The sequence below is a fragment of the Lampetra fluviatilis genome, chromosome 26 (genome assembly GCF_964198595.1).
Source record: "Lampetra fluviatilis chromosome 26, kcLamFluv1.1, whole genome shotgun sequence".
NCBI classification, from domain to species: Eukaryota; Metazoa; Chordata; class Hyperoartia; order Petromyzontiformes; family Petromyzontidae; genus Lampetra; species Lampetra fluviatilis.
This window is the reverse complement of record NC_136300.1, coordinates 9,621,662-9,634,896: the sequence shown is the minus strand read 5'-3', so window position 1 is coordinate 9,634,896 and position 13,235 is coordinate 9,621,662. Positions and strand designations below refer to the sequence as shown.

The 13,235-nt window shown below is 47.4% G+C and overlaps 1 protein-coding gene across 2 annotated transcripts; it reads left to right on the top strand.

Annotated features, from left to right (window-relative positions):
* The first annotated feature begins 2,001 nt into the window (after positions 1-2,001).
* On the top strand, positions 2,002-8,025 carry TELO2 (telomere maintenance 2). Of its 2 annotated transcripts, none has more exons than XM_078868714.1 (3): positions 2,002-2,080; positions 3,538-5,683; positions 6,785-8,025. In XM_078868714.1, exons 2-3 carry the CDS (start codon positions 3,554-3,556, stop codon positions 7,160-7,162), a joined length of 2,508 nt encoding a protein of 835 aa, XP_078724840.1. In that variant the 5' UTR covers positions 2,002-2,080; positions 3,538-3,553; the 3' UTR covers positions 7,163-8,025. The 2 variants fall into 2 exon arrangements, with proteins under 2 accessions (XP_078724840.1, XP_078724842.1); XM_078868716.1 differs by having other exon boundaries at positions 2,019-2,034.
* The last annotated feature ends 5,210 nt before the right edge of the window (positions 8,026-13,235 follow it).

Below are 13,235 nucleotides of genomic sequence, written 5' to 3'. Positions count from 1 at the left end.
CAGAGAAGACTCCGAAAATCGTGTACGTTTGAACCCAAATGGGTAACACAATTGAATAAAATATACTTACTGTTCCACACTTGGAACAATCGGTAGCGCCTCAACTCTCACTCTGACCGTTCTATTATAATACAACTTCATTGAAAGCTCTCATAACACAGGCGCTCTTTTTCTTCTCCAGGCTGAACTCTATAACTGCCCTTCCACCCTTTCTTTATCTGCCCTTCAATTCACTTAACTGCCTTAACTGCCTTTCAGCTCATTTAACAGCCTTAACTGCCCTTAACTCGCTTAATTGTATTAACTGCCCTAACATTCCTTAACTCTCTTAATTGATAGCCTTGTGTCTGTCCGCTCATCACACTCACAATGTGTCACGAGCTGGTGGGCCGGGGCTCTAATCCACTTCATGGTGGTGTTGGTGTTCACATTCAGAATTTTTATACTGGTAGGAACCTCCTGCCCACAGGGGATTATTGTGTCCGTCGTGCAGGGGCTGGGTGGAGAGGGAGGGGCTGGGTGGGGAGGGGAGGGTGGGGAGGGGCTGGGTGGGGAGGGAGGGGCTGGGTGGGGAGGAGAGGGTGGGGAGGGGCTGGGTGGGGGAGGGTGGGGCTGGGTGGGGGGTGGGAGGGGTGTGGCTGGGTGGGGTGTGGCTGGTTTGGGAGGGGCTGGTCACGCCGTGGTGCCCTTATAAAACTCAACGTTTAACCTACTCACGCCGGCTTGTGCCCGCCCTCACAGTCGGGCATATTTGCGGAATACACCACGCCGCCGTTGACCCTGGCCATTGACCGGGCAACCCAACGTTCCTACCAGCTCCCTCCGCAGGAATGTGTTTTATACTGGCGAAATCCGATGAGCTATTACGCTCTTTTTCACAGATGTCCAGTAGGGGTAGGTCGGAATGTTACAACAACAATTCAGCACCACGAGTCGGGAGTCTCATTCCTGTCATTCCCTTTTGTGGTGCCACATCCGTTATACCACGTCGCCCCTCAATGCCCTTATACATGATGCAATACCTTCATAAGGATTTTTTCACCACATGTGCATACGTCTAAATAATAATAAAAAAACGTAACACATTCGTAAATAACAATGTGGGATTAAAGTAAGCACATAATATGTGACGTTTCAGACAATGCTCCTTATTTATAGCACATAAATAAAACTAGTTTTGCAAGAGAGATTGAGTGGATGAGATTTTGAGATTTTAGTAAATGTTTTAATGGTTCCCGATAAAGAGTTTTTTTTATTTAATAATAAAAAATATCATATTGGTAGCTATTGAATAACAGACAAGCCATTCAATACCCAAAGAGTACCACTAAGTAAGCTAATTTGGATTCAATAGAAATGATAAATGTTGCTGGTACATTGCATTGTCGGACCTATTATCGTAAATTCAATAAGAAAATCTATCGCACCTGCGATTAGCACGGTTGGCTTACGTATGGTGTGAAAGAAGTTCAGCAATCATACATTCTTACAATTCACTTAGTGATGCATGCCTGGGCTTAATCTAATTACAATTAGATTAGCTTTGAATAAATATCGCCTATTATATACCATACTTAACTTCCTTTTAAGGCAGTTATTTACGAGGTTAATTCGAATTTACGACTTTGTTGAGTTATTTTCTGACGAGTCACTTGCATGTCAAAACCGGGCCCAGAGTTTGATTGTCGTGGTGGTGGGGGTGGTGGTGGGGGGGTGTTGGGGGTGGTGGTGTTGGTGGGGGTGGTGGGGGGGGTGTTGGTGGGGGTGGTGGTGGGGGTGATGGTGGGGGTGGTGGGGGGGTGGGGGGTGGTGGTGGTGGGGGTGTTGGTGGGGGTGGTGGTGGGGGTGATGGTGGGGGTGGTGGGGGGGTGGTGGGGGGGAGGTGGTGGGGGGGTGGTGGGGGGGAGGTGGTGGGGGGGGTGTGGAGGTGGTGGGGGGGTGGAGGTGGTGGGGGGTGGTGGGCGTCCTTGCAGCGTGACGTAGCAGTGGGCGTGCCCTCACGGTGACCCGGAAGTGAAGAGGAGCCTCAACGTGGTATGAGCGCCACAAACGCTTCATCATAAACCTCGATCTTCTCGCTGTAAGCATTACTTGCTCGCCTCATTCTGCACGTTTATTTCTATTTTCTTTCTCCCTTAATTTGCGGGGTTTTGATTATTTGTTGGTGTGGTGGTCGAGCGCTTGCTCTACGTTGTTGTGGGTCTACTGGAACCTGCCACGTGAATGTGGAATGGACGCCGCCCCGACTCGGTGTTGCCAACGGAGATGAGAGGGCCCCCAGAGGGACGCTGTTACTCTTCTCAATAGCCCACTCATTTGTATACCTGGCCAGATTTGTCCTATATTTAGGTGTGCACCCTCTTGTGTGTTAATCTACTGCTGAATGGGGATTATTTGACCACGCTGATACTACCGATAATTTCTTATTCCAAGCACCATCGAGACTCGAACCTGCATAGCTTCACAGATCCGACGAGATCGGACTCGTCATATAACGCCAGTACAGAATATAGCTCTGTTTGACGTTACTGCTGCTCGTCATAAGGTGAAATTTCCACCACTGTCTCAGGGCTGCCTGTGGAGATGAGCAGTGCCCCGTGACTGCCCAAGATGGTGTTTGTTTTTTAGGCTTTAAAATTGCACGTGGGATTGTACTGCAATCAACTGCATACAGGGCGACACGTTCGCTATGTATACTATACAGTCGCCACGGTGGCGAGATGTTGACTACCTCGCCTGGTATACAGGAGGTCGTGGGTTCGATCCCGGCCCTGACGCCTGTGTGTTTGGAGTTTGTATGTAAGCTTCTCCGGGTTTCCCCTCCACATTTAGAATCATGCGTTTAGAATTTTTTGTGGCTATAAATTTCCACACTTTAAGCCACTGCGCTGAGCTATCGTTTGTGACCAGGTCGCTTCTGAAAAATACAACTCGGTGAGCTTTACCTGGTAAAATAAAAATAGGTAAATAGAACGCGTTTATGAACAAATTACAATGCTTTGTATACAGCTACATGTAGTAAATTCGTAGAAAGCAATACATACAGTGGATACAGGGCCTTAAATTGTTACATGTAGTTTCAATGCGCTCTCGTCTGATAGTCAATTTATTTGTGTTTACACGTGGCGCCTTTCCTGTCCCACCGATCAACACGGATTGTTGGATTTCTGCTGCGTAACAGAATGTGGAATTTCCTCCAATATTTCGAGTTTGGCGGCATTACACAGAACAATAATATACAGTGGACGCAATTCAACATTTTTAACTCACTTCACATGTCGGTGGAACTCAAAGCACATGCACAATGGTTTAACTTGCGAACCAAATGGCCACAAGTCTATGAACTCAACAGCCATTTATTTGTCCGAAAAAAATATACGGATACTTGCAATTTGACAAAATAAACATTCAGCATCCATCTCTTTTCTTGACCAAAGCACATCATTCCCACACTGTATAGCTGTTTTCAAAAAGAGCAAGTCTCGTGTCTTGAATTAATGCGATTGATCCAAATCCACTTGTGTTGACGGTGAGCAGGATCTGAGGAGTGAACATGGAGGCTGGAGACGCGCTGGACGTGCGTCAGGCTCTCGCCACGCTCGCGGCAGCCGGGGATGGTGGAGAGGCACGAAGCTCCCTCGAGCTCCTCACATCCTTCCTCCACACCTCGAGCTCGCGACGGGGCCAGTTTGAAGAGCTCTACTATGCCCGCTTCGTGGAGGTTCTGCTGGGCCAGCTGAGCGCCGACTGGCTGTCCACTCTGCGCTTTGAGCAACAGCGCAGCCTGGTGGATGCAGCGCTGCTCTGTGGCCCGCCCGACCAGGCTCTGCTGGCTCTACTGGCCGCTCTGGCCGGGTTAGAGGCATCAAGTCGCCTTGACAAATGCGTGTCCCTGCTGGAGACCTTCCTACGCCAGGGTCGCCTGGCCGAGTTGATGTTTCGCAGCTGCGTGGAGCAGCCTGGGAGCCTGTGCGAGAGCAGTGTCACGCAGGAGATATTGCTCGGGAAGATGGTTGCCTTGCCTGATTTGGCAGCCAACAAACTCAAGCTAAGCAACAGAGAAATGTTTAGGCCTGTGCGATACTTCGAGCTGCTTGCAACGGAAACGTTTGCCGCCCTTGAGAGGGTTTGTGCGGCGCTTAGAGATGGACGTGACTGCTCGCTGAAGTTCATCTCTGCTGTGCTGGGAAAGGCATGCACACAGGGTCACGCGGAGACCGTGTGGGGCTCGCTGATGCCTCGCCTAACCTCCCTCGTTGAAATGGACTTTCTGTGGCGGAGGATTGGCTACCGATTGCTGGAGAATGTGCCGGACCGCTGGAGTGAGAGCGTGATGTTGGGCCTTGTCCGCTTGGCACCGAGGCACACAGTCCTGTCCTGGCTTTTGGGGGACCTTGTGCTTAAAAATCCAAAGTTGCGTTACTTACTCACACAGAAGATGCTCTTGCTCAGATACGACAAGACGCACGTTTTAAGAAATATTTTGGGGTATCTCGCGGATGAAGCCAGCAGAAGAGGTTTGTTGATTGAAGCATTAAAAACACTCCTTGACACCTGGAGCAATGCCAGCTCTGTGAAGCATACCTCCTATGAACAGCATGCCTACATCACTCAAGCCATCCTAATTTGCTTAGGACTGCTGAATGAACAGGACAAAAAAAAGCACAAGCATACATTATTGAGTTTGATGATGGGTGGTGTCAAGTGTCACCTTGAGAGTAACATCGTATCGGTCAGACGACTAGGCATGATAACAGCTGAGAGTATTACATCTGTCCTGGAGCCAGCGGGTCACCAGCTGAAATTTGAGTATGAAGAGGATGAGGAAACTGTGCATCTCAAATCACTTTTAAATCCAGAACCAGAGCAGAATGAAGCGAAGATGCATTCCCAGGCTGCCATTGTGGAAAATATTTCTCAGGATCAATACGGTAAAGATCAACACAACCCAGAAATGAAGGGAAGCAAGGAGGACAAATCTAGGACTGAAAAAAAGCCAGCAGTTGAAGATGAGGACCTTGACAGTGATGATGACCTGGTGCCTTATGACATGTCTGATGACGACGATGATGATGACATGCCAAAACTTAAAAAGCCACATTACATCCGAGATTGCATGGAGGGTCTGCTTGCATCAGAAAAACCGGATAAGTTGGAAGCCGCGCTGATGGCTGCCGAGTCGTTAATCAGGGGTGACGCCACTTCCACAAAGGAAGTCAGCGTAGAACTTGTAAAAATCCTCCTACACTTGGAGGAACTCTGCAGCATCAAGAACTTCCAAAGTTTGCGTCAAAGGGCTATGGTGGCAGCGACTGCCACGGACCCAGCCAGGGTGGCCAGTTACCTCACTGCCGAGTTCTACGGGCCGAACTACAACCTCCGGCAGCGCATGGACATGTTGGACACCCTTGCTTTGACGGCACAGGAGCTCTCGCAGGTGACGCTGGCTGCTGTTAAAACTGCGCGTCCAGCGCATGTTTCCGAGATTACAGAGGGCGGGCCAACTCTACCCGACCCCTCCCTGCCGACCCATTGGACTGAGATCGTGCGACGTCGAATTGACAGCAAGACCAAGCGGTTCGCCAGTCCACGGGCTCCAGAGCCCACAGCTGTCCCGAATAACTTTGCTGCAGTTGCTGGCAATTTTTTCTTTCCACTGATTAGCAACTATGATAACAAGCTGGTAAGGACATATGAAGGTTATTTACACCCCTTTCAACGAAGTATGAATGTAAAAAATATGCCTAATGACCTTTTGTAAAACCGAACCATTATTTATTTTAGCTAAGTACATTTTTATTGTAATTACTCTGGCACCTTTAAGACGTTGATTTGCCAAAGCGCCGTTACATCGAACAGAAATTAATAATTTATTTTTGAAAGTATCTTTTTTTTTTAAGCACGAAACAATTTTTTAGTTCTTAGAATAATTCTCAACCACCATCCTCACCATGACTGACATCGTGTAAGTCATATGGTTGTAAGTTAATTGTTGTAAGTGAGCGTATAGAGATGTCTGTTGTAATTTGAATATAGTGATGGAGTCGATTGAGTGCATTATTGTCTTAAAGGTTATTCTATAGGTGTACTGCAAATGAAAATCACCTGTCTCCCATAGTTTTATAGTTGGGTTTTGGTGGGCAGAGGAGTGTTTGGGTTGAAGGGCAAAGAGATATGTTGGATTGTTTGGTCTGTAGGAGGTTTGTGATGCATGATAGAGCTTGGGATGTGTAATTCTTTGTCAGCAAGATGATTTTGAACAATTCATATTTAATTTTGACAGGTTTGATTTAAAACAGAATAATCCATCGTTGCATTGTATATGTATGTTCCCACATATATGCTCCCTACCGTCACCAACTCACATTGAACAGCGTGGTGAAGTATGGTAAAATAATCCCCTCGGCTGCATGACGTGAGGTGTTCACCCAAAAAGGGATTGACAAAATAATGTACGACAAAAAAAATACGCACGAACAAGTTTAATACACAGGAATGCACACATGTTTACAGTCTCCAGGGGTATATTACAGAATGAGAAATGTTACAAACACAACACCATTGTATTCTGAGAAATCTGTTGTTTCAAGGGCCATTTGACAACCCCCACCGCTTGAAAGAAAAGACGACCTCTGTTTTCTTCCTGTCAATTGTGGAATTGGCAGTTGAGTCTTCCATTCCTAATTTATTTCCCCAGGGACACACGGAATTGCTTGCTGGCACATCACTGTTGAATGACCGAATAGTACACACTTAACCTATTGCTTTCTGAATCCCAAACCAGGATACGTTTGACTTGCTCGGCGAGGATCACATGGTGTTGGCGCGCTTGCTGCACACGCTGGGCGCGATAATGCACGCTGCCTCATGCGCCCCGCTAGCTCCACGCATGGCTAAGACGCTGCTGGACTTCCTTTGGGCCCTGCGTTACCACAGCGACCCTATTGTGCGCCGCGGCCTGCTCTTCTGCCTGGCAATGGCCACAGCAGCTGTGCCGAGCGTCTGCGTTGAGGCCGAACTGCTCGGGGAGGCCACAGAGACCCGGGCCTGGCTCGAAGACATGATGGAGAGTGAGCCCGACCGTGAGTGCCAGCAGCTTGCACTCCAGTGCTTGCTGATTGTCGACGGGGCCCTCAAGAAGGAGCTGGCTGTCACGCAGTAAGCGGGGGGCGGCTGCTTGCCTAAGCACGGACATTTGTATTGGCAGCGACCTCAATTGGCTACGTTGATGTTTTTCGGCTAAGGGATATATAAGTGCAACTTTAATGCGGGTGCACTCTCAGCAAGACTGATGAGTGCCCTAAAAGGTATGTGCATGCACAATTAGGTTTTTCTTCCCCCAACCAGTGGCACACTGGTGTCAACACTTAATGTTGCTAATGCATGTAAACAGGAAGCAGACAGGGCGAGGCGGTGGATGGAAAAGTGTCATTCATCTGGGTTTCCATTACTTGTCCGTGGATGATGAAATTCACTCTTTGGTTTAACACACTTGCTCTTTGTCAAGTAAACCTCCACTATGTGAATTATCAAAATGTGTTGTGACATTGTAGATATAATGTAGAATTTGTACACAATTGTATATACTGTCCAGCATTGCTATGCTATGAACAATTATATTCTGACTTCTATCAAATATAATGGTATATGGCCTAATGATGATCGAAGTCATGTGTGTAATATACATCGATAAAAACTAGCAAAGCTAAGTAAATGCTTTTATAATAGATTTGAAACTGAAATGCAGCCCAAGTTTGTTGGCTGCAGCGTATCGCTGTTGGTGGAGTTTTATACACCCTGTTATTTGGCTTAGGTTAGTGACATCCTGCAATAGCAGTGTAATGGCAATGATCACCTGTGTTAAAAAGGCCATTAATAAGGTTTATTTGCTTTCGTACCTTTTTGGGAGGTAAACAGAATGTTATTTGACCACGTGAACATTTTGTGCAAGCTGTATTTGATTCCATAAACGCCTTGAGTCTGAAAAAAGGAATAAAGGGCCTGTATTGAAAGTGTGAATAACCACGCCCAGTTGCCACACTCGGAACAAAATGTAGCGATTCGAGGCCTCATTGAGTATTATTTTTAGGTCAGGTCGATCAGTGAGTGGCCCTCATTGGATATGGTGGATGGAATTGAACTAGAGTTGCAACAAACCAATGTAGTGTTGCAGAATGTTTTTAAAATATTTCCACCATTCACATTTAACAAAATAAATGTCCCAACAAAATGCAATGACAGTATTTCACCTATATTTATTTTTCACGTGACTTTCACAAAGCTAAATTTGACACGTAGAGAGAAACTGGAGTAAATAAAAAGCTGTGCATGCTCTTCCAGTAGTACACCTAAGGTGCTTAAAGTCTCAGGTTTATACTTTTCCTTTGTTGCCACTAGAATCCTGGAATTGTTAGTAAGAGGAAGTAAACACTATGACCCTTGATGGAAAGTGCACATCTCTAAGAACATCTGGGATAATTCCCCTAGACAGCCTTGGCCAATACTGTACTCGTGTCTAGAATAAATAATAATGCACAAGGCATATCTATACACATTACTAATACTTAGTAGTGGATCATTACTATTTAAAGTGGTGACAGCACTACACCAGTGAGACATTAACAGGAAAACCCTACTTGATACAAACTACATTTATTACAAATGGCATGTTAATACAATGTGCTATAAAATAGCCTTTAAAATCAAGGACTAGCTCTCATCGACAAAAACATTTTCTGTGGGAACAGTATTATTGACACAGCAATTTGCTGTACTTAGTCTTCGGCCAGAGGTAATGTCTTTGAGTGTACTTTGAGAAAAATACAGAAGCGTTTAACTGACTACTGAAATAAAATAATCAAATAACTAGCGTTTACAGCCTTAAATTATTATATGTAGATAGAGTACCTTTTAAGGCTATATATTGTTTTAAGAACTAGGAAAAGATAAAACCATATTTTATGGGTATACTTCGAATTAACGTCTGTCATTTAGACTGCACGCTTACAAGAAAAAGCTGACATCAGCTCCATTTAATTTTTGTGTAATGTTTAAAAGTGCAATCAATAAGTGGCTATCTTTTTCATCGATGGACAGGTTCCTTTGCTTTGTTTGGTGACGTTCTCCAAATCAGTCTTCAACAAGTTTATCTGAAAGACAATCACGGTGCATCTGTGAAAAATAGCATTATAGCTCATTGAATTCATCCAGTATAAATACATATTATGATTGTGAATAGCTGAACAAGAACTAAGTGTTGGATATGGTTGCACATGCAGTCACGAAAACTTCAAATCTGGAAGAAAATGTTGGTGGATCATGCAGATTTGTACAAATCCCACACTGCTGTAAGATGACCATTTCAGATCCACTGATGAGTCATAACGGATAGTAATGAAATACAATTATGAATAACTTGAGGCTACGAAGCGAGGCTAAAGATTAATAGCAAAACAAAAGTCATGTCCAGCTTTGACTTAACAAATGGGAAACCAATGCTGGAAAACACTAAAGAGTATGTATATCTCAGGAAATTACTGAAAGTGGACCAGGATCAAAATGGTGAAATATGAAAAGCAACATACCAGTGTACCTAAACAAGACATGAAATAAACATTAAGTAAAATTTCCATTGAATACACAGCACGGTAAAGGACTATCGATTCATTCTAAAGAGGTTGCATCCCCAAGGGTCTGTCTTACCTGGTAATGCGTGGTTTGAGGAGGGCTCACTTCTGGACTGTGCCAGTTCTGTTTCTTCTGGCTCCAGTTTGGGCCCCTCCCAGCCCTCCATTGACACAGGCACTCTCTCCTCTGCACTGCCATCCATCATCCCTAAACCAAAAAAACAAGGTCCCATTGCTGCACAGGAATTGGTGCAACATTTAATAAGTGCTGGCAAAAGCAAACATGCATTTTCCCTCGATGGAATATTTCTGGATTGGACTGCCATCCTTTGGCTCGTTAAAACTAACGCCAGCTGAACAGGTTTCACAAAGTGGTTTTCGAATTAAATACTTTATTGCATGTATGTTAAGCTTCTTTCGCACCGTACATAGCCAACCATGCTAATCGGAGGTGCGGGAAACTATATGAAACACTCCAGTTTCATAGCGATTTACTTTATCATGTAACATGAATAAAGGTATAATTCACATTTTGTCAATCTACTGCTGAATGAGGGCCTCCTGTGCCATGTGGATCATGGGGGTTATTTGACCACGTTTCAAGACCCAGGTCAGTTTGAGCTGGTGAAGGCAGGGGGCATAGATATGGCAGTAATCCAACAATGGATTTTTATGTATGCACTGCTGCACTGCCCTCTGCTGCCCATGACACAAACCCACACCTTTTGTACATGATGGCCCCACTTAAAAGTATTACCCGGGCTCAAACCTGCTTAGATTCCGAGATCTGGCGAGATCAAGTGCATTTTCTCATCAGTAGGTTATGTTTGAACATGGTTAGATCAAACATTCTCCAAGGCAATCGGGGTAGACAGGAACACTGCCTTGCACCGCACACTGAAATTCCAGAAGTAACCTCGGCCCAAATAATAACAGGTATGGCATGCCTTGATCGCAGGGCTCATTCTTGATGTCATGTGCTGGGTCGTCCTCCAGGTTTGCCTGGCAGCCCTGCTCCCTGGTGCGGGGGCCCCGGCGCGCCACACTCCTTGGTTGGCTCCCGCCTCGACCCCTGCGACTGCGCACAGGACAGGAAATTATGAAATTACATGTGGAGTGGCTATTTGGCTAATTGGCAAGTGTGAAAACCACCAGCCTATCCAGTCGCCATTCCGGCAGCCTGTAAGGCGGTTATAGTTTGCGTGTTGGTTGTAGCATAAACGACATTATTCTGTGGGCTACTAAATCAACTGATTTGTGTTAACGATACAAGGGATTGCCAAATGCTTTGTTTCCTGCAGTGCTTACGGACGCCGCAATGCCCTGCTGCCAGCGAGCTGTTCCTTGCTGTGGTAGCCGGTGAAGCAGCCGACTTGGCAGAGGTTCACGTTGCAGATCTGGCAGCCGTAGCTGGTTTGCACACTGCGCCCGCGCCGAGTTCTCTTGTTGCGGCTGCTACACAGGACACACACGCGCTTGCGCCCCGCGAACTTGACGCAGGCGTGCTGCTGGGGGCTCACGCTGGGTGCTGGCCACAGCACACGTTCTATACAGCGGCGGTTTTGGCCACCGCTGCCGCCACCACCACCACCACGAGCCCTGCCGACCCTCCGCAAGCCTGGGCCCTTGCGCACGTCCACCCCTCCCACCAGCTGCTTGGCCAAGAGCAAGCGGAACTCCAGCTGGCTCATGGCGTTGCGGGGCTGCGGCATGTTGCTCAGCCTGTAGAGGATGTAGGAGTTCACTACGGCAGTGTTGAGAAGGAAAAAAAACATGTACTTCCACCACTTGCGCCCCTCGCGGCCCAATTCGAACCAGGTTTGCAGCTGGCTGGCGATGTCCACCTTGCCCATGCACATGTTGTAGTTGAGCAACGGATGCGGCTTTTGGCTTCCCTCGACGTCATAATTGTGGAACCTCCTTTGCATACGCTCCGATTCTGGCCGGGAGTTGGAGGCAATGATGGCCATGTTTTCGGTGTTGGCTTTGTGGATGCAGGCTACCAGCTGCCCGCTCTGCCGGAACTTGGTGTCTCCGGGCTGCAGCCGCGAGTCACGTAACTCCTTGGGGAAGCCACGGCTGTTGGGTCGTACCAAGCCGCACCCGTATGTGCCACGCTGGAGAAAGTCAGAGAGCAGTCGCGCGCTGCCAAACAATTTTCCGAAATACACGTGGTGGTGGAACCCGTGCAGGCGCTCCGTCAGACGCATGGCAGCTCTGTATCCCAGGGGGAAGCTTTTGTTGCGTCGGCGCCACAGACCCCCAGCGACGACGATATCGTGGCCTCCGGCGTGCACGAGCAGCGAGTGCACGTAGCCTGTGGACGCGCATGAGCAGATGAAGACCTTGACGCCGCAGCGGATGGGGTTGGCGGGCACACATGGCAGCGCATCATGCCGATCCTTGAATTTGCTGAGCACCTCGTCGAGGCGCATGTCTCGGAATGGAACAAAGTGGCGAGAGAAGGCCCCCAGCAGGTGGTCAAGCAGTGGGCGGATCTTGTGCAGTGGGTCATAGCCGATCCGTCCTCTGCTTGGTGCTTTTTCATCATCGCTAATGTGGAGGTACCTTTGCAGAAAAATGGAAAAAAGATGGAAACAGTAAATAAACCACAAACACACCCATTGGCCAAAACTGGAGTGTAATATTCTAACAGCTCTTTTGCAACAAAGCAGCTACCTCAAAATTTCCCTGAACCTCTTGTGGGATATGGAGCGGCGGATAAACTGGTTTCCCAGGGAGTCATCGTCTGCCCAGTGGTATGGTAGTGCTGGCAGCATATTGATGCCCATGATGAGCACAACCCCCAGGAAGGTGGAGAGCGAGGACCGCGTCACGGGCCTTCCCTCACCCGACACAGAGCCTGGCCCAGGGCCTGTCAGGTGCATGTTGGCCCCACAGCGAGCCGCATGCCGATTGGTCTCGGTCACGATCCGGTCCAGCATTTCGTCTGTTAGGAAGAGCTTGAAGTAGTCGAGAGGTTGAGAACCGGCTGGGAGCGCATGCACGGGGCCTGGGCTGCCCTGGAACTCTTCCAACTGCACCGCATCTGGCTATTGATGGATTGTGTTGCCCCACACAGGAAAAAAAAATTGTCACATTACATTTTACAACAGCAAAGACCGAGTGTATTCAAGTTTACCGAATGCAGCAAAGAGTAATTCATAAAATGTAATATCAGTTTTACCCCTATCTTGATTTTACTGTGAAGTGCGAAAATGATCTCCTCACTCAACAACTTAGAGTAACCCTTCACCTGCAGTGTGCGCGTCCACTCCAATTCATAGAGCTGCTCGGGTGCTGGGTCCTCATCTGACAGAGAGTGCTCTTCTTCCTGTTCGTCCTCTTCCTCATCCTCTTCTACTTCTTCCTCAGAGCCTGAGGAGAGGTCAATCACCTCCAGAACATCGTCATCCACTTCCTCAGAGCCAGAGCTTATATCAATTACATCTGCTGCATTGTCCAGGGTCCATAGGTCTGCACTATCAGGTATTGCTGTAGTTGCCCTAGGTGTTTCAGTGTCAGGCTTTTCCTCCTTTACCGAGCACTGCTGCTCCTCAACCACTTGACATGGTTGATCAGTAACTGCCACACAAGGCTGATCTTCCA

Bases quoted from the DNA above. Each gene is read 5' to 3' on its own strand.
- TELO2 (XM_078868714.1), top strand. From the start codon at position 3,554: ATGGAGGCTGGAGACGCGCTGGACGTGCGTCAGGCTCTCGCCACGCTC. The intron at 5,684-6,784 runs GTAAGGACATAT...ATCCCAAACCAG, and splicing joins GCAACTATGATAACAAGCTG to GATACGTTTGACTTGCTCGG.